At 38.3% G+C, this 23,732-nt stretch overlaps 1 protein-coding gene across 4 annotated transcripts in view; it reads left to right on the top strand.

Annotated features, from left to right (window-relative positions):
• Positions 1–20,546, top strand: part of LOC306869353 (homer protein homolog 1-like) — a 35,151-nt gene extending 14,605 nt beyond the window's left edge. For 2 of the 4 annotated variants that reach the window (XM_079416093.1, XM_079416091.1), the window contains 8 exons: positions 2,013–2,144; positions 8,022–8,114; positions 8,517–8,674; positions 16,660–16,719; positions 17,326–17,482; positions 18,650–18,760; positions 18,866–18,946; positions 19,332–20,546. In XM_079416093.1, coding sequence (XP_079272219.1) covers positions 2,013–2,144; positions 8,022–8,114; positions 8,517–8,674; positions 16,660–16,719; positions 17,326–17,482; positions 18,650–18,760; positions 18,866–18,946; positions 19,332–19,520 — 981 coding nt within the window. In that variant the 3' untranslated portion in view covers positions 19,521–20,546. The remainder of the gene's footprint in view (positions 1–2,012; positions 2,145–8,021; positions 8,115–8,516; positions 8,675–16,659; positions 16,720–17,325; positions 17,483–18,649; positions 18,761–18,865; positions 18,947–19,331) is intronic. The other 2 variants (XM_079416094.1, XM_079416092.1) reach the window with 1 other exon arrangement.
• Positions 20,547–23,732: the final 3,186 nt, after the last annotated feature.

Consider the following 23,732-nt stretch of genomic DNA (forward strand, 5'->3'; position numbering starts at 1 on the left):
ATAAAGGGTTGCATAAGAGATTCTTCTATTTCTTTTGCATCTCATCTTAACAAGTCTAGATTAAATACAATATGTAGTCTGGAAACCAGATTAAATAGGTTAGAACGTCTTCAGCAGACCTCACACACTGAGAATGTTCAACAAGAAATAAATGTGATACGCACAGAACTTAACTCCTTGTTACGGTGCAGAGCAGAGTTTTTGATGCACAAGGTTAGAAGAACTTATTACTTCAATGGTGCTAAGCCAAGCCATCTTTTATCCCTCAGGTTGAAGAACAGTGAAAAATTTTCAGATATTATTGCAATTCAAACTCCCAATCACTTGACAAGTGAACCCAAATGTATTAATAGAGAATTTTAAGATTTTTGTCAGAATCTATATAAATCGGAGGTGGTCTTTAGTGAAACTTTATGTAACAACTTTTTCCAGGATTTAACCCTTGCTTCTCTTTCTGAGGAGGAGGCAATTTCTCTGAATGCCCCAATCTGTTTAGATGAGTTAAAGGCAGCCCTTATGGTTATGAAAAAGGGGAAGTCACCGGGATGGGATGGATTAAAAGATTTAATTTATTGTAATATCCCGTTGAAGAGTGTGAAACAGCATTTTGGCCTAATTATAACATATCATCTTTCTGTTTGGCGTGCAGCTGCAAAATGATCCCACAATAATAATAAATGGCACTCTCACACTCCTCTATTTCATAATCATAGTCTATTTACAGACAATAAACCTTTTGTTTTTCCAGAATGGAGTGATAGAGGCATACATGTTTTAGCTGATCAGAATGGTCTGCGATCATTTAATGATTTGCATACAGAATATAATCTACCAGGGACCTCCTTTTTCTTTTATTTGTGCCTGAGATCTGCAATGAGAGCATATGGGGTTCCATGGGGAACTAATATTTCTTGTCTCAGTGTGCACAAAACCCTGACAATAGACGCGAGCACGAAAGGTATAGTGTCTTCATTGTATTTGATGTTTTTGGAGGCCTCCTATAAACTGTTACCAATTGTGGACATCTTGCACAGAGATTTATATGGTATACAGATAATATCTGTTGGGATTCAATATGTGTGTGGGGGGGGTGACATTTAAATAAGGAAAATTTAGTGTGTTGCAATTTGTTCTTATTGATGTATGTCTGTTATAATTATTTTCTGTAACACTTAATAAAAAATTTATCAAAAAATACAAAATAACTGATTGTATTCGTCTAAAAGAAGAGCGTCATATACATATAGGATGGGTTGAGGGTGAGTAAATCATGGGGTAATTTTCATTTTTGGGTAAACTATCCCTTTAATAAAGTGATCACTTTCATTGTTTTTGTGACAAAATTAATCTTGAAAAATTATGCAGATTTTCCCTAAATTCTGAGAAAAACATGTGAAATGATTTCTTTAGAATGATCAGTAAATAATGAGGGAGTGGGAAAGATAAATATCCATTGCTATTTCATTGTTGTTTTATACTATTAAATTATCAAGTTTATTTCTATATTTCCAGTTTTCAATTTAGTTTAATGTACTTTTGTCATGTTTTTAAGATTTCTGTTCAGCTTTTATTTATTTTATTTCAGTTTTAATTTTAGGAATTTTACTATTTCAGTATTAATTATAAGTTTTTCATATAATATTTATATTTTAGTTAATTTTATTTCAGCTTTATTTCAATTAACAAAAATTGTTTCAGTAGTTTTTAGCTACCAATAATAACATTTGAAATATCAAAGGCCATATTTCACCTTGTTGTCCACATCTCAGATAACAGATCTGCATGAATATGCTGATACACTAACGGATCACACTCTTTCACACACTATTTCTTGATGGATTTTGACCCAATATGTCAGTCAGCCCATGTTATGGGACCCTGTTTTGCCTATTATTTGCTCTCTCAAAAAAAGCTTTCATCTTAAACACTTCATGGCCAGATTGTTCACTGTATTGCACACTTATGTTTGTCACAGGCTTTTCTGAGAAGTAGTTTTTGTTTTCATCTCACAGGCAATAATAAACAGCACGATCACCCCGAACATGACCTTCACGAAGACGTCTCACAAGTTTGGGCAGTGGGCTGACAGCCGTGCCAACACAGTGTATGGGCTCGGTTTCTCCTCTGAGCATCATTTGGCCAAGGTGGGTGGAATTCTTTCTCTCTCCTTTTCTCTTTCTCTCTTTCTGGTCTTGCTATCTCTCATTTTCTTCCCTGTGTCTCTGGAGGCCTTGTTCTCCCTTTATTTCGTTCTCTTCCACCCCCTGTGTTTCTGAGCTGGGGAACACCTACACACTGAGCCCTAATGAGGAGCTGTACAATCATCGGTGCGTGGGAGGCTTCTTCTGTGCAGTGCTTTCCTCTCTTTCGCTCCCTCTATTTCTCGCTCCTCTGCATTATGATGATGCACTGTCAGGAGCTGGGGTTAGAAAACCTCACCAACACTTTTTTCTTCTTCCTCCTCTCTCTTTGATATTCTCTTTCACTCTCCTCTTTCTCTGTTTCTTTTTCTTTTACATTTGCTGTATTTACTTTATAAAAAGTGAATTATCACCATTATTTATTTATCATTTTGAAAATGTCGTGTTCTTTTTCGGTAAGGGTCTTTCGGTTTGGTTTGCATATGTACCAAACAAATACAGCCTTGTTTTAACCACTGCACAGTGCACAAGTGGAAATTCATTGGAAACTTCCAGTTTTATATATTGCTACTTTTGATAACAAACAAAGTCTCATCTTTCAAATTATGTCCATTGTTTTCAGGAAAACAATAGATTCCATTTTGGCTCTCTTTGATTGCTGTATAAACGTTTCAGTTCAAACGGCAGCGCGGAGTGTGAGCGTGATTTTTATATTTAAAATAAATAGTAATTAAATTTAATTTAACCTTATAGAAATGTTAAAGGGCTCCTTATAGTTCAGAGCATGAGCTGAGGTAGATTTTTATCCCTAAAAATCTTTTAATTATAATTGATTTTATTTAAAGAAAGAGCCATTTGTTCAGTAAGTCACTGTTTAATAAAAAAAACAATTTTATGTTTAGTTTTGTCCCCCTGCTATACCAAAACCATACTGAACCGTGATGTCAAAACCCAAGTACATACCGAACCATCATGTTTACGTTACACAACACCCTACGAATCACAGCCGTGTCGATATACAGCCATATCTCGTCTGCTCGTCTGTAATATTGCTTATATACTGTGTGTGTATATATATATATATATATATATATATATATATATATATATATATATATATATATATATATATATATATATATATATATATATATAGGGGTGTAATGGTGCGCGTATTCGTATTGAACTGTTCGGTATGAGGCTTTCGGTACGCATTACAAACCGAATGATTAGTTGGACTAATCCTATTACGTTTGGAAAATAAAAGAGCTTAAAGTGTGTGAAATATCAGTGCCATTGCGCTCAACAACGCAGCCCAAACGACGTAACAGGCAACATGCTGTCTGCCCCGCGATAACCTCCCCTTGCTGGGGTGCGTCGAAAGTGTCAGGATCCTGCCCTCACTGTTTTGTCAGTCTTGTCTCTGTTTCATGTTTCTATGCTTGTTTTGTGTCTGAGCACATGGCTCTGTCTTTGTTGTTGTCTGCCATGTGCTCTTCTCGTCCTGCCTCCTTGTTTCCCATTACCACGCCCCCTTATTTAGTCCTTGTTTGTCTGAGTGTTGTCACCTGTCCCTCTCGTTCTCTTCTTGTTTGTCTGTGTTGTCACCTGTTCCTCATGTTTTCCTGTCCTTTATATTGGTTTCCCTTTCCCTCTTGTTTTGCAAGTTCGTTGTGCTACATCAGTGTTTGCTTGCTCTGTCTTACCTTTCCTGTGATACCGCTAATTCCCTACCTAGTTGTTTGTAGGTTTAGTCTCTAGTCTAGTCTAGTCTAGTCTAGTCTAGTCTAGTCTAGTCTAGTCTTGTCTTGTCTTGTCTTGTCCTGTCCTGTCCAGAAGGTTGGGCAGCCGGTCCCCTCCCTGGGTCTGCCACGCTGCTAGGCCTGTGCCGAGCCTGTGACATCCCTAGTGTGGAGTGTCTGGCCACTGCTGCTAACCTCCGGCCTCCAGCTTTGCTGTCTTCACTGCTCTCTGGCGGTCTGCCATCCTGGACTGGACTCTGTGTCCGCTCACCTTGGCCGCCTGTCGTCATTCATTCCCTGCCTATTGTCTGGACTGTGTTCTCTCCCCTCCTCATCCATCTCTTGTCCTGTCTGCTGTTTTGTTAATAAACTGTCAACTCTTATCCTGCTTTTGAGTCCTCTCTCATAGAAACCCTGACAGAACGAACTAGCCAGCACTGGACTCAGCAGAATGAGTATCAAGATCCTGCCACCTGCAAATGCCCGGGAGAGACTGGCTCGTCATCGAGGTCTGGCTAACCTTCGCCAACAGGGCTGGGAGATAGGTGCATTTACCCAGTTTTTCTGGACGATGTCAAGGGGGCTTGCTTATGATGATACCACCCTCAAAGACATCTTCAGTGGCTGCTTGGATGATCCCCTGCCTAAGTGGGAGATGGAGGGTCTCAAGATTTTAAATTTCTGGGACTTCTCCAGGTATTTTGGTCATCGCATCCAGTGGGGAATGCCTCCTCCACCTCCTGAGCCAGCATGCAGCAACCACTCCGCCCCACTTCCCTTGTCAAGTCAAGGCCAAGATCCTCTTCTGACTCCTACTCAGAAGCGAAGGGCAAGAAGGAAGAGGGCTCTCCAGTCGGCTGCATCCATTTATGACTCTGACACCTTCCCAGTCTACCCTGAGCTTGTCAAGTCAACTGAGGTCAGTCCCTATTATTTCAGAATTTGTTGAATCAACCTCAGCTTTCCCAGAGATGGTCAAGAACGCTGCCGACCTTTCCATACCAGCCAAGCCCACTCCAGTCACTCCAGATCCAGTCAAACCCGCTCCAGTCACTCCAGATCCCATTAAGCCTGTTTCAGTTACTCCAGGGCCAGTCAAGCCCGCTCCAGTCACTCCGGAGCCAGTCAAGCCCACTCCAATCTTTCTTGACCCAGTCAAGCCCACTCCAGATCCCATCAAGCCTGTTCCAGTTACTCCAGAGCCAGTCAACCCTGCTCCCATCATTTACAAGATGGCCAAGCAGGCAGCTATCCAGTCAATTCTAGGCCAGAGTCAACTTCTCTCATCCCCGAATCTGTCAACTTCACTACCGTTATCCAGGAGAAAGTTGTGTCGACCACAGTCATCACTCAGTCAATGAAGTTTGCACCAGACACCTCTGAGTCTATCAAGTCAACCTCTGTCTTCCCAGAGTCAACTGAGTGCACTCCTGTTATTCAAGAATCAGTCACGTCTAATGTTGTCCCTAAGGTCTGTTCCCGACTTGTCACATTCTGCCGAGCCAATTTCTGTCTCCACTGAGACTACCAAGATCCCTACCTCTCCGCCTGTATTGGTCGAGTTAGTTACAGAACTACAGAGGCGGTCAACTACGCAGTTTCTATCCGTCAGGAGCGGAGGAAAGCGGCTAACTGAATGTCTTGCTAACCTAATCAAGTCCACGAGGGAGATTCTTGCAACCTTTACTATGGCCACCATGTATGAAATTCCTGAAGAGGAGCTTCCTGAGTCCGCTATGGAGGAGGCTGTTTCGAGATCCGCTCCAGGTAGTGCGGTCCCTGAGCCCACTGCAGAAAGGACTGGTCCAGTGTCCGCTCCTCCAGAGCGCCCTCCTGAACCCACTCCTGAGAGAGCAGTTCCCGAGTCCGTTCCAGAGAGAGCAATTTCCGAATTTACTGCAGCAAGAGCTGTTCCTGGGTCCGCTCCTGAGAGAGCAGTCCCCGAATCCGCTCCAGAGAGAGCAGTCCCAGTGCTGTCTCCAGTGCCATCTCCAGCCCCTGAGTTCGCCCCAATGCCAGCTCCTCAAAAGCGCTTTGCTTTGCCTGCTCCTCAAGAGCGCCTTCCAGTGTCAGCTCCACATAAGCACATCCCAATTTCGTGATCAGCCCACGGAGGGCTCCGGTCCCCGAAACCAGCCCATAGAGGGCTCCAGATGCCGAGTTCAGCCCAGTGTGAGTCCCTGCACCTCCAGTCGGACTCCCTTCCCACCCTCTGTCATTTCCGGTAGTGGTTCCCCAGGGCCGAGACCTCCCTGGCCAGCCACGAACCGTTGGCCTGGTTCGGTTCCCACCCTTGCTTGCTCTGTCTTACCAGTCCTGTGATAGCGCTTATTTGCCGCTCACCTAGGCCGCCTGTCGTCATTCATTCCCTGCCTATTGTCTGGACCGTGTTCTCTCCCCTTCTCACCATCTCTTGTCCTGTCTGCTGTTTTGTTAATAAACTGTCAACTCTTATCCTGATTTTGATTCCTCTCTCATAGGAACCCTGACAGGAAGACGATGATAGCCAGAGATATTGTCAAAAACATCAATTATTGGCAATATTAAGAGGATTTGGTATTTCCAATTAATGTAGGCCTGTTACATGATTTTGATTAGGCCTATTATTATGAAGTTGCTTTTATTATTAATTGAAAAGTGCAATTAATTTGCCCTGCAATAATTACTACAACTGACGCGCTGCGAGGATAAGATTAGGCTATTTACTCCTCAAAATGTTTTTCAAAACTCTTTTAAAACAGGTCTATTAGGATACCTACAATGAATAGTCCTATAATTAAAATATTAACACTGCAGTCATCAATAAAAATCAATGAAATAAAAAGCTTTTATTTCAAGCACCAACTTTCAAAAACAGCCTGTTTAACACAAAATTGGCCTACGTTTCTTTTTTTTTTTTAGTATGTACGGGCCACAAGAGGAATATAAAGGAAATAAATGAAAACAGCTATTATACCGTTATCAGCTTTTGTAGAAGTAGATTCGTCTCTTTGTCTCTGAGAGAATATGCGGCGTCTGAAAATTAATTAGTCTGTCATTCAATTTTTACTTTCACTTTCTGCTTATAGTGAATTGACTGAGATTAAGACGTTCACCGGCATAAATCTTGAGCAAAGTTTGCATGTGTGCAAACCCTGGTGCAAACGCATGCTTGTGTGATATCCATTGGCTCGCCTTCATGGTTTAAAACAGAAATATTTCCAACATTGCGACGTAACCAATTGCCCCGCCCCCCGTATTGAAAACGTATCGAACTGTGACACCACTGTGTCGTATCGAACCGAACCGTTCTACCCCATATACACACACACACATATATATATATATACAGGGGTATTATATATATTTATAACTTTTTTTAAAGGTCATTTGTTTTTTTTAATTTAGCTTAATTTTAATTAAAGTTTTCAATAGTTTTAGTTAAAAATAACAAGAAAGGAAAGATCAATGGTCATATCTGAACTTTCTAATCCAGTCTCCAATAACAGATCTGTGTGAGTATGATGATGCAATAATGGATCACCCTCTTTCATACACCATTTCTTGCTGACTGTTGACTCAATATGTCAACCAGTCCATGTTATGGGTGCTATTTTACCTGTTTTCTGTTTTCTCAAAAAATCTGCCATAAACCTTTATTCTCTGATGTGTATTCACTCAAGATCTGATGTTTAAACATTGTTAATGGAACACCATAGCCCTGAACCTAAAGTGTACAGCAGTCTCCCCGCTGGATATTCAGAGGGAAATGCTGCAGTCCTTCTAGAGCTCTATAATGGGAGCAGTCTATATTGGGAACTGTGACCATTGCTCCTTTTTAGCAGAGATACCGCATATCCACTCTAAAATAGTTCATCCATTTTAACACATAAACATGATATTCTTATTTCTGTTTCTACATACAATATTAAAAAGACAAGAATTAATAGGCACCAGCATAAACTGCATTTTGTATGCATCAGGCTTTATTTAGCTAGCTCGATCATCATGATTTTCTTGGTCGATGAAGCTTCAGCAGAAAGATCTTGCTGGTTGATGTGCTTTATCAGCTGAACCAGTGAAACCAGCACCAAACTAGCACTAACCGGCTACTAAAAATCCACTTAATGTGATTATTAAAACCCATTTCTCTTCTCAGTTTGCAGAGAAATTTGCAGAGTACAAGGAAGCAGCCAGGATGGCTAAGGAGAAGTCTCTAGAAAAGATGGAGCTGGCAAGTTCGCCCTCTCAGGTATGTCCTGTAATGTCTGGAGGATGGGCCTGTTGCTTACATGGAATGAAGTTTGCTAAGAATTACAGATTTTCCAAACCGTCATTCGAAAACTCTCAAAATTGTCATTCAAGTTATTGAATATATACAGTTACTGTAAAAATCCTAATCCATAATAGTTTTTTCTAATCAGTATATTTTCCATTTATGATTAATTCTTATCAGTATTGTCTAACCAGTATGGAACAATGACATCCTTAAAGACTGTCTTTCCAAGGGAAATCTCTTGTCTCTGAGAAAAATTTAGTTTTCCTAAATCCCACCATTGTAATTAGCAGTTTAACGGTTATATATGTAAAAGAAGATTATGTCATAAGTATGTGAGGGTGTAACAAATAATCCACCGATTGTTATTTTCCACAGGAATCACCTGCTGACATTCATTCCCCCCTGACTCCACCCGTCACTGCGGACCTCTGTCGAATCAACGGCACCGGTGATGACGTCACTCTGTCTGACGTGTCACCAAATTCTATGGTCCAATCAGACCTTTCCCCAACCACGCCGACCCTTGCACACAGGTAACTGGGGCTTAATGTAAAATTTGTCACAATTATTTATTAAATTTCTTCTTAAAATCTTTTGAGTTTTTAGCTGATATTAGAGATATCGACTCAAGGCATGATCGATATTTGATATTTAATTGTGCTACTCACCCTCAGGCCAAAAATGTAGTGAGTTTTAGCTTTATGTCACTTGCACACCAATGGATCCTCTGCAGTGAATGGGTGCCATCAGAATGAGAGCTAAAGATAAAAACCTCACAATAATCCACAAGACTTCAGTCCATCAATTATTGTCTTGTGAAGTAAAAAGCTTCATGTTTGTATGAAACAAAATTAAAGTTTTTAACTTTAAACCTTTGCTTCTGGCCGAAATATAAGTCCATAATACATAATAATGCTTCCTCAAATGAGACACTTCCTCCCCTGTTGTCCTCTCACATCAAAATCAACCAACATATTTGTTTAGAACTGTTGTGGACTGTTTTTCCTGCATATTTCTCTCTTGATTCAGATAAGATGACATTTTCACTGGAGAAAGCAATATTACAGAGAGAGAGAGAGCTTCAGAGAGGGACATAAAACACCTTGATGGATTTTGTTTATTAACAGACACGCAACTTTTCACTTCACAAGACATTAATTGATGGACTGAAGTATTATAATGTTTTTATCAGCTGTTTGAACTCTCATTCTGACGGCACCCATTCACTGCAGAGAATCCATTGGTGAGCTAAAGATATAAAGCTTAATTTCCCCAAATCTGTTCCGATGAAGAAACAAAACTCATCTATATCTAAGAGGGCCTGGGGGTGAATAAATATTTTTAGCAAATTATTATTTTTACCATTCCTTTAAATCAGTGGTTTTAAATTCCAGTCCTCGCACCCCCAACAACTGCCCCCTCCCACCCCTGCTCTGCATATTTTGTATGTTTCTCTTATCACTTTAGATGTTTGTTCGGTTTGACCTTAAGTGCCCGGCGAAGTGGACATCGCAGGATATTGTGCCATGATTGCAGTTTGAAGCGAGCATATATGTTCCATTCAAAGGGCATTAAAGTGTGCGAGACGTCAATTTAAATTAGGTGTGTTAAGGGCGTCATCGGATGCGAAACTCACTTTTGCATGTTTTTTGAGCATAAATGTGTGTTGTCAGTGTGTGTACACAACCACCCTAAAAATTATAAAAATTCACCCACTTTTTTAATCTCTATAAATAATATCCCCTTTTTCAAATCAAGCCATTCTCAGCTTCTTGTCTGTGTGACGTCACACAGACTCAGGCCCCTCCCACGATAGTTGATTGACACTGCTATCTTACCTTAGACCTGCCCTGAGTGAGCTGTCATCAGTCCGCCATTATTTCGACGCCAGAGCAGATACAAGAATGACTCCTAAGCGGTGTTCTGTTGATGGATGTAATAATGAACATAGCAGTTGTCATTTACTCCCGACATCTGAGCCGCTGAAGATGCAGAGGATTAACGTTACTTTCGTTTTTGAAGGGAATGCGCCGATCCCGATCTGCCTAAATGCTTCTATGTTCATGTGAATCATTCGTGATCCAGCTTCACCTACAGATGAAGTGAGTATAAGGGTTTTTTAAGAATCTTAGCAAATCGCCTTTCCTAATAATGTGTTTGTTAGCAAGTTTTGCGGCTAAATGCAGCTAAATGTGGCTAAAGTAAACAGGATGGATAACCCTAACTCCACAGAAGAGAGGTGCGGGGTGAGCAGAGCTCATTAGCATTTAAAGGGAAATGCAACAAAACGGGTTGCTGTGAAAAGAGCTGATTTTAACAAGGTAAAAAAGGGTATTTTTACACTACCATTGAGAAATTTTAAACAAAGTATGTTATAGACTTTTCATTAAGACCCTAAAGAATCATATTAACTTGTGGAAAATGGGCATCCGACGACCCCTTTAAATAAGAGAGACATGCAAAATATGCAGAGCTGGGGGGCGCGAGGACTGGAATTGAAAACCGCTGCTTTAAATGTTTAGCAGATTAGTTTAGCTCAAAATGAACATAAAACTTCATACTTTATATTATAATGTTGTGATGCCTAAATTCACTTGTATCATTTTAAAGATTGGTTTTAGATTTTAGTGTTTGATTTATTTTTTTATTTTATTTTTTTCGACAAATGAAATTATTTGAATTATAATATAGACTGTTTTGTTAATATCAATGCATCCCTAGTTTAATAAAAGTTGTACCTAAAGTCTCAAGTAAAAGAGGTGTTAAAGTTGGCACTAACAGACGCAAGTTCATTGCGCTTTTCTCTCAGCTATTTTTAAATTATTTACAGTATGCGCATTCAGAAACTTGTTCACATGAGTATGTACTCAGCACCTTTTTTAGTCAGACTGCAAAGGCAATGTTTAGAGCCCATTTCACCGAGTCTCTAGATGCTTGAATTTCAATTAGTTGAGCAATCCTGTGCTGCAGGTTCAAAAATAGCATCCCCCCATTTCTTACATAATCTCAGGTTAATGTTTCACTCTCACCTGCCACTTGAAAAATACTAACTGATTATTGGACGCAAATGCACAGTGGACCAAACCGCATTCAACACCCACACTGCAGCTCTCTTCCAGACAGCTACATGTTTTGTCAGAGTTTTAGAAGCATGCATCAATAACTATATCTTTTTTTCACTGTAATAATATGTCCAAACAAGTCAGAATTATATAATACAGTGGCATGTTTTCAGCCCAGAGCAAATGTGACTCTTATGAAGATGGAGGCGGCATCATCTGTTTCTGAGCCTTTGCAAAATGAGTCAGAAAACCCACTGTTAAGTCAACACAACATTTTTGCTTACAATGTGACCTTAAACAGGACTGTGTTTTGTCCATGTGAATTCATATTTTTGTGAACAAATTCATATTGTCTTTTTTGTGTTTTTTTTTTTTTTTCAGGCACGTGCTAAAAACTTGCCAAGTCTGCTCCTACTGATATTCACAGCTGTTTGACTACAATGTTTTCACTGAATACATTCTTATGCAACGACTGTAGATGCAACAAAAACTTAATTCTATATGAAATTCTGTTAATATTTTTAGACAGATATGCATACTAATGTCAGCAGAACTCTCTTGATGTTGTGTTTTATTAGTTTGTGTTTTGAAATCCTTTGTAGAGAAATCATTTTCTGATCTTTCCTGCAACTTTTTGGGAGAATCTTTGCATCCTTTGTGATATCCTTTTTGTTTCATGGTCTTTTTTTGTATGAAGTTGTGTTTCTAAGGTTGATATTTGTACATCTGAGAAAACGTTTAATACATTTATTAAATGTCATTACACTTCAATTTCTCAGTTTGCTGAAGTTTTCAAACTTGATTTTTAACACTGAAAACTGGTTGACGTGTGTAAGTGATCATAGTGAAGCAAACTGTCTTTTCAGTTTTGCTAAGACTGATTCATACCTATTTCAAATTATATGAAATAAGCAGTTAGTTCATCAGTGAGACTTTGATTTGGAAGTAAATAATGCCATTCGTTCCTTCAAAGATGACCTTACTTCAAAATTCCCCTTTAAAATACAGTTCATGTCACTTGATGAATGTGTATAAATCTGTATATGGGTCATAGATTAGCTTGTAGAGTGTATTTGTTCTGCTTTGGCTTTTATTATGTGGTGAGTGATTTGAAGGCATTTCTTCAAACAGTAATTCTCTCACCCACAGTCTTGTGCAGTACATTAAAGTGAGTGTTGAGGGGCTGGTTGGGCAATTGCCACAGTGTAGTGAATCACATTTACAGTGGGGCTTAATATGAGACGTACACCAAACTGTGTGGTACGCCAATCAATAGTTTTAACTTCATTAAGGACTGCTCGTTATTGTGGCAAAATGGAAAGCGATCCATTTTATCTGTGACCTAAAATGTATATATTCAACAGGGAGGCACCGTGAGTCCTTTGAAATGATATGCTGTTGGAGCTCTGAATAGAGGAACGATCAGATAGAGATTGTTTATTGATTTACATTCAGTAGGCCTGAAGGACAGTCACACTGACATTATGCTTGTGCTGTTCTTTGTAGTTATGTAAGGCAGAGAACCATATGCTTCTGTGCACCTGCTTACATACAATGGCCATTTTAAAATAATGGCACTCGGATTAATATTTCATATCTAATGCAATGACATGACATGTTTCAAAGTATAGCGTAAAAGTCCAAATAATTTTTATACATGAAATGAGAGGCTTCAAGACTTGAATTTAAATAAAAATAATTTATTACATGAAAACAAGGTAGACATAATAAAAATACAATTTTAAGATTGGGAATAAAATAACATGCAAGGATAACAGTCCTTAAATTCGAGTTTTTTAAATCTACAGTGATTTTTATTTTTGACTATACTAGTCACACTCAACACATTCTTATGTGTTCTGTGAAATTTTCCCTCAAGATTAAATTCTCCTTTATGTTTTCAGAAGAAGAAGACGAAAGAGCTTTTATTGCCAAGTATGCTTGCGCATACAATGAATATGTTTTAGTGTCATAAGCTTGCAGTTCACAGAGACAACAACGACACACAGACAATAAAAATAAGATGAGAATAAAAAAATACACACATGTAAATATAAATAAACAAAAAAATGAAAAAGAAAAGAATAATTGAAACATAAATGATTGTATATACAGTTGTCCAATAGATGACAGAATGGGATAGAATAAAAGGAGATACAGGGATGTACAAGGATGGAGGTGGTAGCAAATAAATATAAGGTTATTGAACGTTGTTATTGCATAATGGGGGGGGGGGGGCATTTAACTCTTCATAAATTGGATTGCCTGGGGGAAGAAACTGTTCTTGTGCCTGGCTGTCCTGGTAATTGTGGCTCTGTAGCGCCGGCCAGATGGCAAAAGTTCAAAAAGGGGATGACTTGGATGTGAGGGATCTAGAGTGATTTTCTGAGCCCTTTTCCTCACTCTGGATGTATACAGTTCTTGCAGGGTGGGCAGGGGGGCACCAATAATCCGTTCAGCAGTTCGAACCGTTTTCTGTAGTCTTCTGATCCCTGATTTTGTAGCTGAGCCAAAACAGACAGTTATTGATGTGCACAGGACAGACTCAATGACGGCTGAGTATAACTTTTTCAGCAGCTCCTGTGGCAGGTTAAACTTCCTGAGCTGCACCAGACAGCCAACTCTTTAACCTCCTGTCTGTAGGCAGACTCGTCACAGTCCTGGATGAGGCTGATGAGTATGGTGTCGTCTGCAAACTTCAGGAGCTTGACAGAGGGGTCTTTAGATGTGCAGTCGTTGGTGTACACAGAGAAGAGCAGTGGGGAGAGAACACAACCCTGAGGGGCACCAGTGTTGGTGGAGCGGCTGTTTGACATGAATTTCCCCAGTCTCACTAGTTGCTGCCTAACTGTCAGAAAGCTGACAGATAGGTTTTGTCTTAAAAATGACAATTGTTAAATCTCAGTCTATATTTAATTAAAAAGACTGAACAAATATTTAAACAGACTATAATATACAACATATATTGACTTACCAGGCTGAAGTCCCTGTTTCTCTTAGCTTGAAGCTGAAGGACTTCACTCTCATCTTCTATCCTCTCTTTCTCCTGCAGAGGAACATTTCTTCTCCTTGTGTGCCGCGCTTTATAGCCATGTGTGTCTCCAGCCCGCTGTGTCACAGCTTCAGTAGGAGTTGGAGAGTGTGGGTTGAGGTGTTGTCTGTCAGAGCGGGGGTCGGGGGAGGAGGCGATCACGTCAGCCGCAGCAGAGGTGGCGGCACTGGGGGAGATGAAAGGGAATTTGCGTCGCTCAGTAGTGTAGGCGACAACGCTGAGGACTTTGTGTTGGTTCTCTACACGTGTTGTGGTTGCGTGGTTAAGCTGCGGTGGAGTGTGTGGCAGGAGGCAGAGGAGTGGGATGTGTGATGAGAGTGGATGGGATTCCTCATGTGGGTTGGTTATGTGTTTGTTGGCCCTGTGACAGCATCACCATTTCAGCATTTGTTTTTTTTGTCAGTACATGAGGATCAGAGCACATTGTAAATTTATGCTTGATTTTGTTTGTCACTACATGAAGAGCACAGATGGACCGATGAGAGTTGGTCATTGCATAAGAGAAGAATTAGTTTTCTTCTTTTGTCTTTGAGACTTTGTCTCTTTGTAATCATTAGTCGACTTTCTACTTTTATCTATATCTATTTCAGCTTGTCACATTCCATCAGTCTTTTTATTGTAATATTTATGCAAATGACAGAACTCGGATCACAGAGTTTGTAATAATCCTTGTTAACTGCTCTTGAACTGCGTCCAAGTCTTGGTAAAACATAGAAATGTCAAATTAAAAAACTCTTGAACCCACCTGGAGTCCAACTTTAATTACAGTCACGGTTAAACTGCCGTACTTCCTATGTCCACTTCAACACACAGTCCTCATTATGGTCTACAGTAGGAGTTTTTAAACTGGGGTCCAAGGACCACCAGAGGGCCGTTTTGTAACAAATGCCTCAACTCACTTTTAATCAATTTAATTTAATGCACCCTTGCTGAATAAAAACATTAAATAAGTTTTTATATATATACGGTGGGGCAAATAAGTATTTGATACACTGCAGATTTTTCCAAGTTTTCCCACTTACAAAGAATGGAGAGATCTGTAATTTTCATCGTAGGTACACCTCAACTGTGAGAGACAGAATATATATAAAAACAAATCCAGAAAATCACATTGTATGATTTTTGAATAATTAATTTCCATTTTATTGCATGAAATAAGTATTTGATACAATAGAAAAATAGAACTTAATATTTGGTACAGAAACCTTAGTTTACAATTACAGAGGTCAGACGTTTCCTGTAGTTCTACCAGGTTTGCACACACTGCAGCAGGGATTTTGGCCCACTCCTCCATACAGGTCTTCTCCAGATCTTTCAGGTTTTGGGGCTGTTGCTGGGCAACACGGAGTTTCAGCTCCCTCCATAGATTTTCTATTGGATTCAGGTCTGGAGACTGGCTAGGCCACTCCACCTTGAAATGCTTCTTATGGAGCCACTCCTTAGTTGCCCTTGCTGTGTGTTTGGGGTCATTGTCTTGCTGTAAGACCCAGCCACGACCCATCTTCAATGCTCTTACTCCAAAATCTCGCGATACATGGCCCCATCCATCCTCCCCTCAATACGGTGCAATAGTACTGTCCCCTTTGCAGAAAAACACCCCCAAAGCATGATGTTTCCACCCCCATGCTTCACGGCTGGGATGGTGTTCTTGGGATTGTACTCATCCTTCTTCCTCCAAACACGGCGAGTGGAGTTTATACCAAAAAGTTCTATTTTGGTCTCATCTGACCACATGATCTTCTCCCATGCCTCCTCTGGATCATCCAGATGGTCTTTGGCAAACTTCAGACGGGCCTGGACATGTGCTGGTTTGAGCAGGGGGACCTTGCGTGCGCTGCAGGATTTTAATCCATGACGGTGTAGTGAATGGTAACCGTTGAGACTGTGGTCTCAGCTCTCTTCAGGTCATTGACCAGGTCCTCCCGTGGACCTTTCTCAGAATCATTGATACTCCACGAGGCGAGAGCTTGCATGGAGCCCCAGTCCGAGGGAGATTGACAGTCATCTTGAATTTCTTCCATCTTCTAATAATTGCGCCAACAGTTGTTGCCTTCTCACCAAGCTGTTTGTCCATTGTCCTGTAGCCCATCCCAGCCATGTGCAGGTCTACAATTTTATCCCTAGTGTCGATAGACAGCTCTTTGGTCTTGCCCATAGTGAAGAGGTTGGAGTCTGATTGATTGAGTGTGTGAACAGGTGTCTTTTATACAGGTAACGAGTTCAAACAGGTGCAATTAATACAGGTAATGAGTGGAGGATAGGAGGGCTTCTTAAAGACAAACTAACAGGTCTGTGAGAGCCAGAATTCTTGGTGGTAGGTGATCAAATACTTATTTCATGCAATAAAATGGAAGTTAATTATTTAAAAATAATGCAATGTGATTTTCTGGATTTTTTTTTTTAGATTCTGTCTCTCACAGTTGAGGTGTACCTACGATGAAAATTACAGATCTCTCCATTCTTTGTAAGTGGAAAAACTTGAAAAATCGGCAGTGTATCAAATACTTATTTACCCCAATGTATATATACAGTATAATTGATCCCAAAACTTTGAATGGTAGTATAAGATATAAATAAGATTTAATATGATTTAATATGATAATATGAAGTTGATAACATTACTGTTTAATCCTGCTCTTGAAGAACCGGTCAGAAATAATGAAATTAAACAGCTATTTTATTCTACTGACAGCCCTAGTTTGTTTTAAAAATTTATCTTGTATTATTTGGTGAAAAAATGTCAACTTAATACAAAGCAATATTCTCAAGATGATATTTTAATCATTTGTGTTGGCTTCAGGACTGAGAGAATATAAAAGCTGATTGTTCAGTTTAAAAAAAAAAGTATTTGTAATACCACACTTAATATATTTATGTAATGTAAGACTTTAAAAAATATAAAGCTGTCTTTATATTTTAGTAGCTCCCTCACAGAGGAATGTCACTTCAAAGGTCCTAAGTTTAAAAAACCTACAAATTAAAACCCTAGTCTAAAATGGACATAAAAAAAAATCAAGGATATATATAATTCAAGTTTGTTTTTAATGTTATTTTTATTTTTGTTTTACAGCCCGACTACCAACAAACACTGGGAAGCAGAGCTTGCAGCACTAAAGAGCAACAATGCCAAGCTCACAGCTGCTCTGCTGGAGTCCACGGCCAATGTCAAACAATGGAAACAGCAGCTTGCAGCTTATCAGGAGGAGGCTGAAAGGCTACACAAACGGGTGAGGAGGGCAGGGTTGACCTTTACCATTTATAACTTAATATCAAGAACATACTGTCCTGGGGTTCAATAGATCTAGTCTTGTCTTGAACTGTTGTTATAGTGAGTCTATGACAGAGGTGATGGAGTGTTCACACTGACAGCGATTTAATTTAGTGTCTGCATTTTCGTTGGTCATTACTGTTGCTGCTCATTTACATAAAGTTTACTTAAGCAAGGCTGAACTTTTTTCCATAACCTAAAAATTCATTTAAACAAGGCTGAACTTTTTTCCATGGCCTCACCAGCTTTCAGAGTTGCCAAGTCCGTGTATTATATGCGACTTTGGGCTTCCTTTTTTGTAAAGTTGCATGAAAAAATCCCGGGTCACGGAAATCTGACAAGCAACTTAGTTTATTTATGTTCGCCGTATTCTCCAATGCATTGATTGACACTCTGTCTGCTCGCAGTTAATAGCCTACCAACGCAATAACATAAGTGCTGTCGCGTAATTTGCCAAATGTTCCGCCCTGTCCTCCCCCTCATTGGAGAAAAATCACATTCAAAAAGAAGGCGCGTAACGCTGTAATCCAAGCAATGATAGAAGTAGACATATAGGAGTGGAATGACTTTCTTTAAGCATAATTTTCCATTTTTACAATGTTTTTGAAATGTATTAATTATCACGGGCTGTAATAAAAAACAAGTAGTCCTATACTAATAAAAAGAGTAAATAAATTTGGTTCGAATAGCCTATATTTTAGGCTATAATACGTGGCCATGTTACAGTTCATCTTTGAAGCTCTTGTTTTTCTCCTTTTCTGTTTCTCCAATTCTATTCTGCTCACAGGTGATTGGAGATGAGTTTTGTTCCCTCTTGCAGTTTGCTGATTTTTGTAAAATAGCTTGTTTTTTCTTTTCAGATAAAAGAATGGTTTCAGTTTAATATGTTGCAGGCTCATTTATTGGCAATAAATAATAGATAATAAATCATTGATGATAAATCATCACAAAAAAAAAAATATTGGGCTTGTTTTTGAAGCTGTGGTTGCTTATTTGTCTTGCGAGAGTTGGCAACAGTGCCAGCTGTCATAAAAAAAGACTTTATCAAATCACTCTCAATGTTAACGAGACCCTTAAATTGAAATCTTTGTAACTAAATTTGTGACAAGTTTTTTTTTCACTGCAGGTTTCAGAATTGGAAACTCAGAGTAGTCAAACCAATGTGATCAAATCCCAGAAAACCGAACTGAACCAAACAATAGAGGAGCTGGAGTGCACATTAAAAGCAAAAGAAGAGGTGCTGGTTGTTATTATGTATGGTCAAAATATATAATGTATTCCTTCATTCTCAGCTTTATTGCCAGATTCTATTTAAAACATCTTTCCGGTGTGTTCTTCATAGGAAATGGTGCGATTGAAAGAAGAAGTAGAAAATGCAAAGCAGCTTCAAACTCAGAAAGATGAACTCACTAAAAAGTTAGAGGTAAGGACTGTGCTGAAAATGTATTTGTATATGCATAAAAGTTAGTAGTCAGTATGGTTTTTGAATGAAATACACTTTAAATTGATCAACATTTATAAAGTTACAAAGGATTTCTATTTCAAACTACACAACTGTTTTCTACATCGCACCAAATCAGTATATTAGAATGATTTCGTAAGGATCACGTGACACTGAAGACAGAAGGGAACTAATGACTGCTGAAAATTCAGCTTTGCCATCACAGGAATAAATTACATTTTAAAATATATTAAATTTAAAACAGCTTCCTTAAAATTGTAATAATATTTCACACTGCAGTTTTTACAGTATTTTAATCAAATGAATTCAACCATGGTGAGTATAAGAGGCATGGTGTGTGTTACAGGATACAGACTTGCGGAATAAGGATCTTGAGGAACAGTTGGCTGATCTGGAGCAACGTCTGGAGTCAAGTCAAGTGGATCAGGAGAACCTCCGCAAGAACCTCAAAACCCTGCTGGAGATTCTAGATGGAAAGATCTTCGAGCTGACAGAGCTGAGAGACAACCTAGCTAAGCTCTTAGAGGACAGCTAGATTCCTCCAACTCGCGCCTCAAAACATGACTTTAATGCCACTTTCCTTTCCTTTTTACAAAATACACAGCGTCCGATTCAGGCCGAGAGAGTCTGATATGCTTTCGGACTCTCGTTCACTCACTTACACGGAATGATACACCTTTGGTTGCACTTGATTTTGTATTTTATGAGGTGGGTTCATTCTTTTCAGTGCCACTGCTACCTACCGAATTTTATTGTCAACAATACACCTGTACTTTTGTCGATGTTTCCTCCGATTTTCCCCTGAAATAGGCAGCCTGCAAAGATGGCGGCTGCATATAGGCTCCTACTTTTTAAAGGTGCTGGTTTCGTGTGCCTGGCTGTTGGCGTTAATGGACGTTTCTTATGCTGCTGAGGACACTACTGAATTACACTGACTGAATCTTCAGTCTTATTTTAAGACTAGATATTCAGAGCCATATGTTGTAGCCAAATGTTATTGGCTTGCCTCTTCCCCGTCATGGAGACTGCCTCAATGTTCAATCAGTCAAAGTTTCAGGATACTCAACCTCTGACCTAAAAAAGCTCTTGACATTTAACAGACTTTGAGACGTAGATGTGGCATATGCTTTAGGCCTGTAATATACACTGAGCAATATTATTGTGAGCGTCTGTATGCCAGACTAGTGCAAGCCACTTCAATGCATCGTCAGGTACTTAAACAGTCGAAAGGATGAATTTATGGCCTGTTGTAGGTAAACTTTGGATTTCTCCAGTGGCCAGTGTAATGCTTTTGGATCGTATTGGCCTTATAATAACCCGTATCTATACATTTTTCAGGATTTTCTTGAAGATGAGGATCTTCCTTTGTTTGTTGATTTACCAAATGCAGTTATGTACTCGATTCCTTACGATTTTCAATAACAATATTATTTAAATATTAAGAAGTCCATCCTGCTGATGGGTATTACAATACATAGATCATGATAAATAGGTCGGTATGATTGTATTTATATGTGGGAAAATTCTGTTTTAAATTTCCCAATGTTAATAAAGACTATTTAAAAATATCTCACCACATTGTTCTTTAGAAATGAAGAGACAGAACGACAGCGTGACTCATTGAGGTTTTATAACATTAAGACCCGCAATCTGTGAGAAAAAAATACATTTTTTCCCCCCTCACAGACCGATTTGCATCAAGACAGGGCTTAACTAAAATGTATATTCATTATAAAAAGGGCCCTGGATTTATAGGATTTTATTTATTTGCATGGCTTTGCGAGGAATACTAGTTTTAAAATTAGGCTTCCTCATAAATCAATGTTTTTCAAGACGGTGGGAACCCTCCTTCAAATCTTTTTTTTTTTTAGTTATTTTGAGTTGTTTTAGCTTATTTTAATGCTTGTTTTGTCTTATTTTTGTCATATTTTTTGCCTTATTTAGGCCCGCTTGGAGGTTTGTTGGGCCTCACCTGGTTGCGAAACATGGCCTTAGTCCTAAACTTGAATTTTTTACACTAGGTTTGGAGGATATAGCTACACAAAAGAAGCCCTTTCACAGTCATTATTGTTTAGACTGACCACAAACACATAAAGCGTATCAGCGTGAGGTAAAATCAACACAACTGAGTGGTGCAACTACCCTAAACACCCATTTTACAAGTTAGTCTTCTTCAGTTATGTTAGAGCGACACCTTGTGGTTAGAAGCAGTACTGGAAAATAATTAATGTAATTTAGCTGCTTATTCCCCAGAGGCAGTGATGTTCTAATGATAATGTCGAAAGTATTGTATAAAGTACACTAGAGAAACCAAGGAATATCATCCTGATCATGATGCCAGATGGATTCTATCAAGGTATTTATACCAAATATAAAAATGCATAGCTAAAATTAAATGTTTTACATTGAACAAAAGTGTTTTTTTTTTTTTTTTAGGTAAGTGGTTGCACAAAAGTAATATATTTTATTCTTAGTTGAACTCAGTCAGTGCTTTTAGTTATATCAGCACATTTGTATTGAGTAGAATCCACTAAATTCAAGTTGTGTTTTCAAGTAATGGAAAGACCTGTTAGTGCTTTACATTCATTTATGTTATACATTTAAAAGAGTTTTACAAGCACAGCACAAAATTAAGTTACTTTTCACCACACTGGCATTAAACCAGCTATTTCTAATTAAACAAACCAACATACATTATAAAAATGTGATGTAGCCACCCACAACCAAGAGCTTTACTCTTTAGCTCAAAAAACATAACTATTTTAAATGTCCAACATAAAATTAAATATTAACTGGTCTTGCACTTCACTCAAAAACACATTCAAATAAAACTTAATTTCAACGTGTACACTCTTAATCCAGCCCTATGCAAAGCAAGATGGGACCTAATTTCCATTATTGCAATAATAATAGTTCATGTAATACCAAAACAAATAGATTTTTTTTATGTAAAATTTCGCATACATACAAGTGGACTGAACACACTGAAATTAAGTTCAAACAAAATGTACAGCAATTGTGTTGCATTAGCTCATTTTAATTAAGTAAATTAAACATCAAAGATTTTTTTTTTTTTTTTTTTTTCATTGTACTGAACCAGCAGGGGAAAAAAAATAAAAAATCTTATTGTTGGGCCCTGCAGAATTTATAATGGCAAGAATTGTTTTGTATTGGATATGGATTCTTTGCTCTTCTAAACAGACTATTGGGATTGAAATGCATTACTTTCAAGTAGAGCTGTTGTAGCTATTGACTATATGTCTAACCAGCTCAATTTGAGGACACTGATGAGCCCTTTGGCCCGTCCTAGCCTCAGTTTCCCTGAAGATTAAACTGTTTCAGTCTGCTTCATCTCAATCTAGATGTCTTTTAAAATGTTACAGCCAATGAAAGTCACGGTCTGTTTAAGAACAAACCAGGACAGATACACAGAAACAGAATTACAGTGAGTGAACAGTGAGCTGTCTTTTGTAGAGTGAAAACTTCATTTCAATTGCATAACATTTGCTAAAATAAATATTTCTACATAAGTCAGAAATTAGACAAATTGAGCAATAAAATTAATTAACGTTTGGTATGTTGTATGACATTTTATCATCTAGTCTGTCAAGTAGCTATTTCACCCCCTTGAGTTAATATAGATGTTTTACATGCAAAAAAAAAGGCAGATCTGAATGATAGACAGGTTTGCTTCATAGATTTGTCAGGCATTTGCATGATCTTTCGGTCTTGAACTAAGCTTTTTGTCAATCAGTAAATACTGCACGTTAAAACAGATATGGCCTAAACTTTACTTAATAATTCATAACATAGCAGTGTTACTGTTAATGCTTCAGTTTGTTTTGACTTTGATTTAGAACATTGTGTATTTTTATAACCTTTTAGAGCATTCTTTTTTACACACAATATTGCATCCCACACTCGTTCTCTTCACTCATTTACAGACAATAACAGACACAATATAGCCCTCTAGAGTTGACACATTAGTACTAAAACACTTCTGTTAATTCATACTTTAACGTATTCCTTATATGGAATCTTTTTACTACCCTGACCTCGAAATGTTCATATTTAAACTATTGCAGACTGGTAATCTTCATGTAATATTTGTATAATGGGTCATCTGCAGCCATGCCTTGTGTTTGGACTTTGTTACAAATCAAGGGCTGGTTTGTAGTAGGCTGATACTTGTATGTATGAAGATCACATTAAAACTGTGTTTTATCATTCCTGAATCATTTCCACTATAGCTACTTTTCAAAAGCCTTCTATTTATATTATCCCTTGCAACTTTTCAGTTTTAAACTGCGAAACTCATACAAATATGAATTATAATGTTATTATTGTTTTATAAACTATTATGTCAGCAAAGACCAACATAAACCATTTCAATATTTATTGTGTGAAAATCATAATCGTAATCATAATCGTTCATCAAAATGAGATAAGATGTATAAAACAAATACAAATCAAAGTAGCCTAACATTTTTATTTTGGTGTCATTTTAAAGCTGTAATTTTGTGAAGTAATACAAAAATGTGAAAAGACTGTTTAATTGTATATTTAAGATACAAAAACAAATGCTAGCTATAAAAACATATTTCCTCAACTGAAAACTATTAAAACCAATATATAACTTAAAAAAACACACACATAAATGACCGTTCTCTGCAACAGTGTTGAACATTGTGAACAAAATAAACATTTTATATGAGTATGAAACACAGGCCCACGCTTAGAAACATCC

Source organism: Barbus barbus (assembly GCF_936440315.1).
Source record: "Barbus barbus genome assembly, chromosome: 5".
Classification (NCBI taxonomy): Eukaryota; Metazoa; Chordata; class Actinopteri; order Cypriniformes; family Cyprinidae; genus Barbus; species Barbus barbus.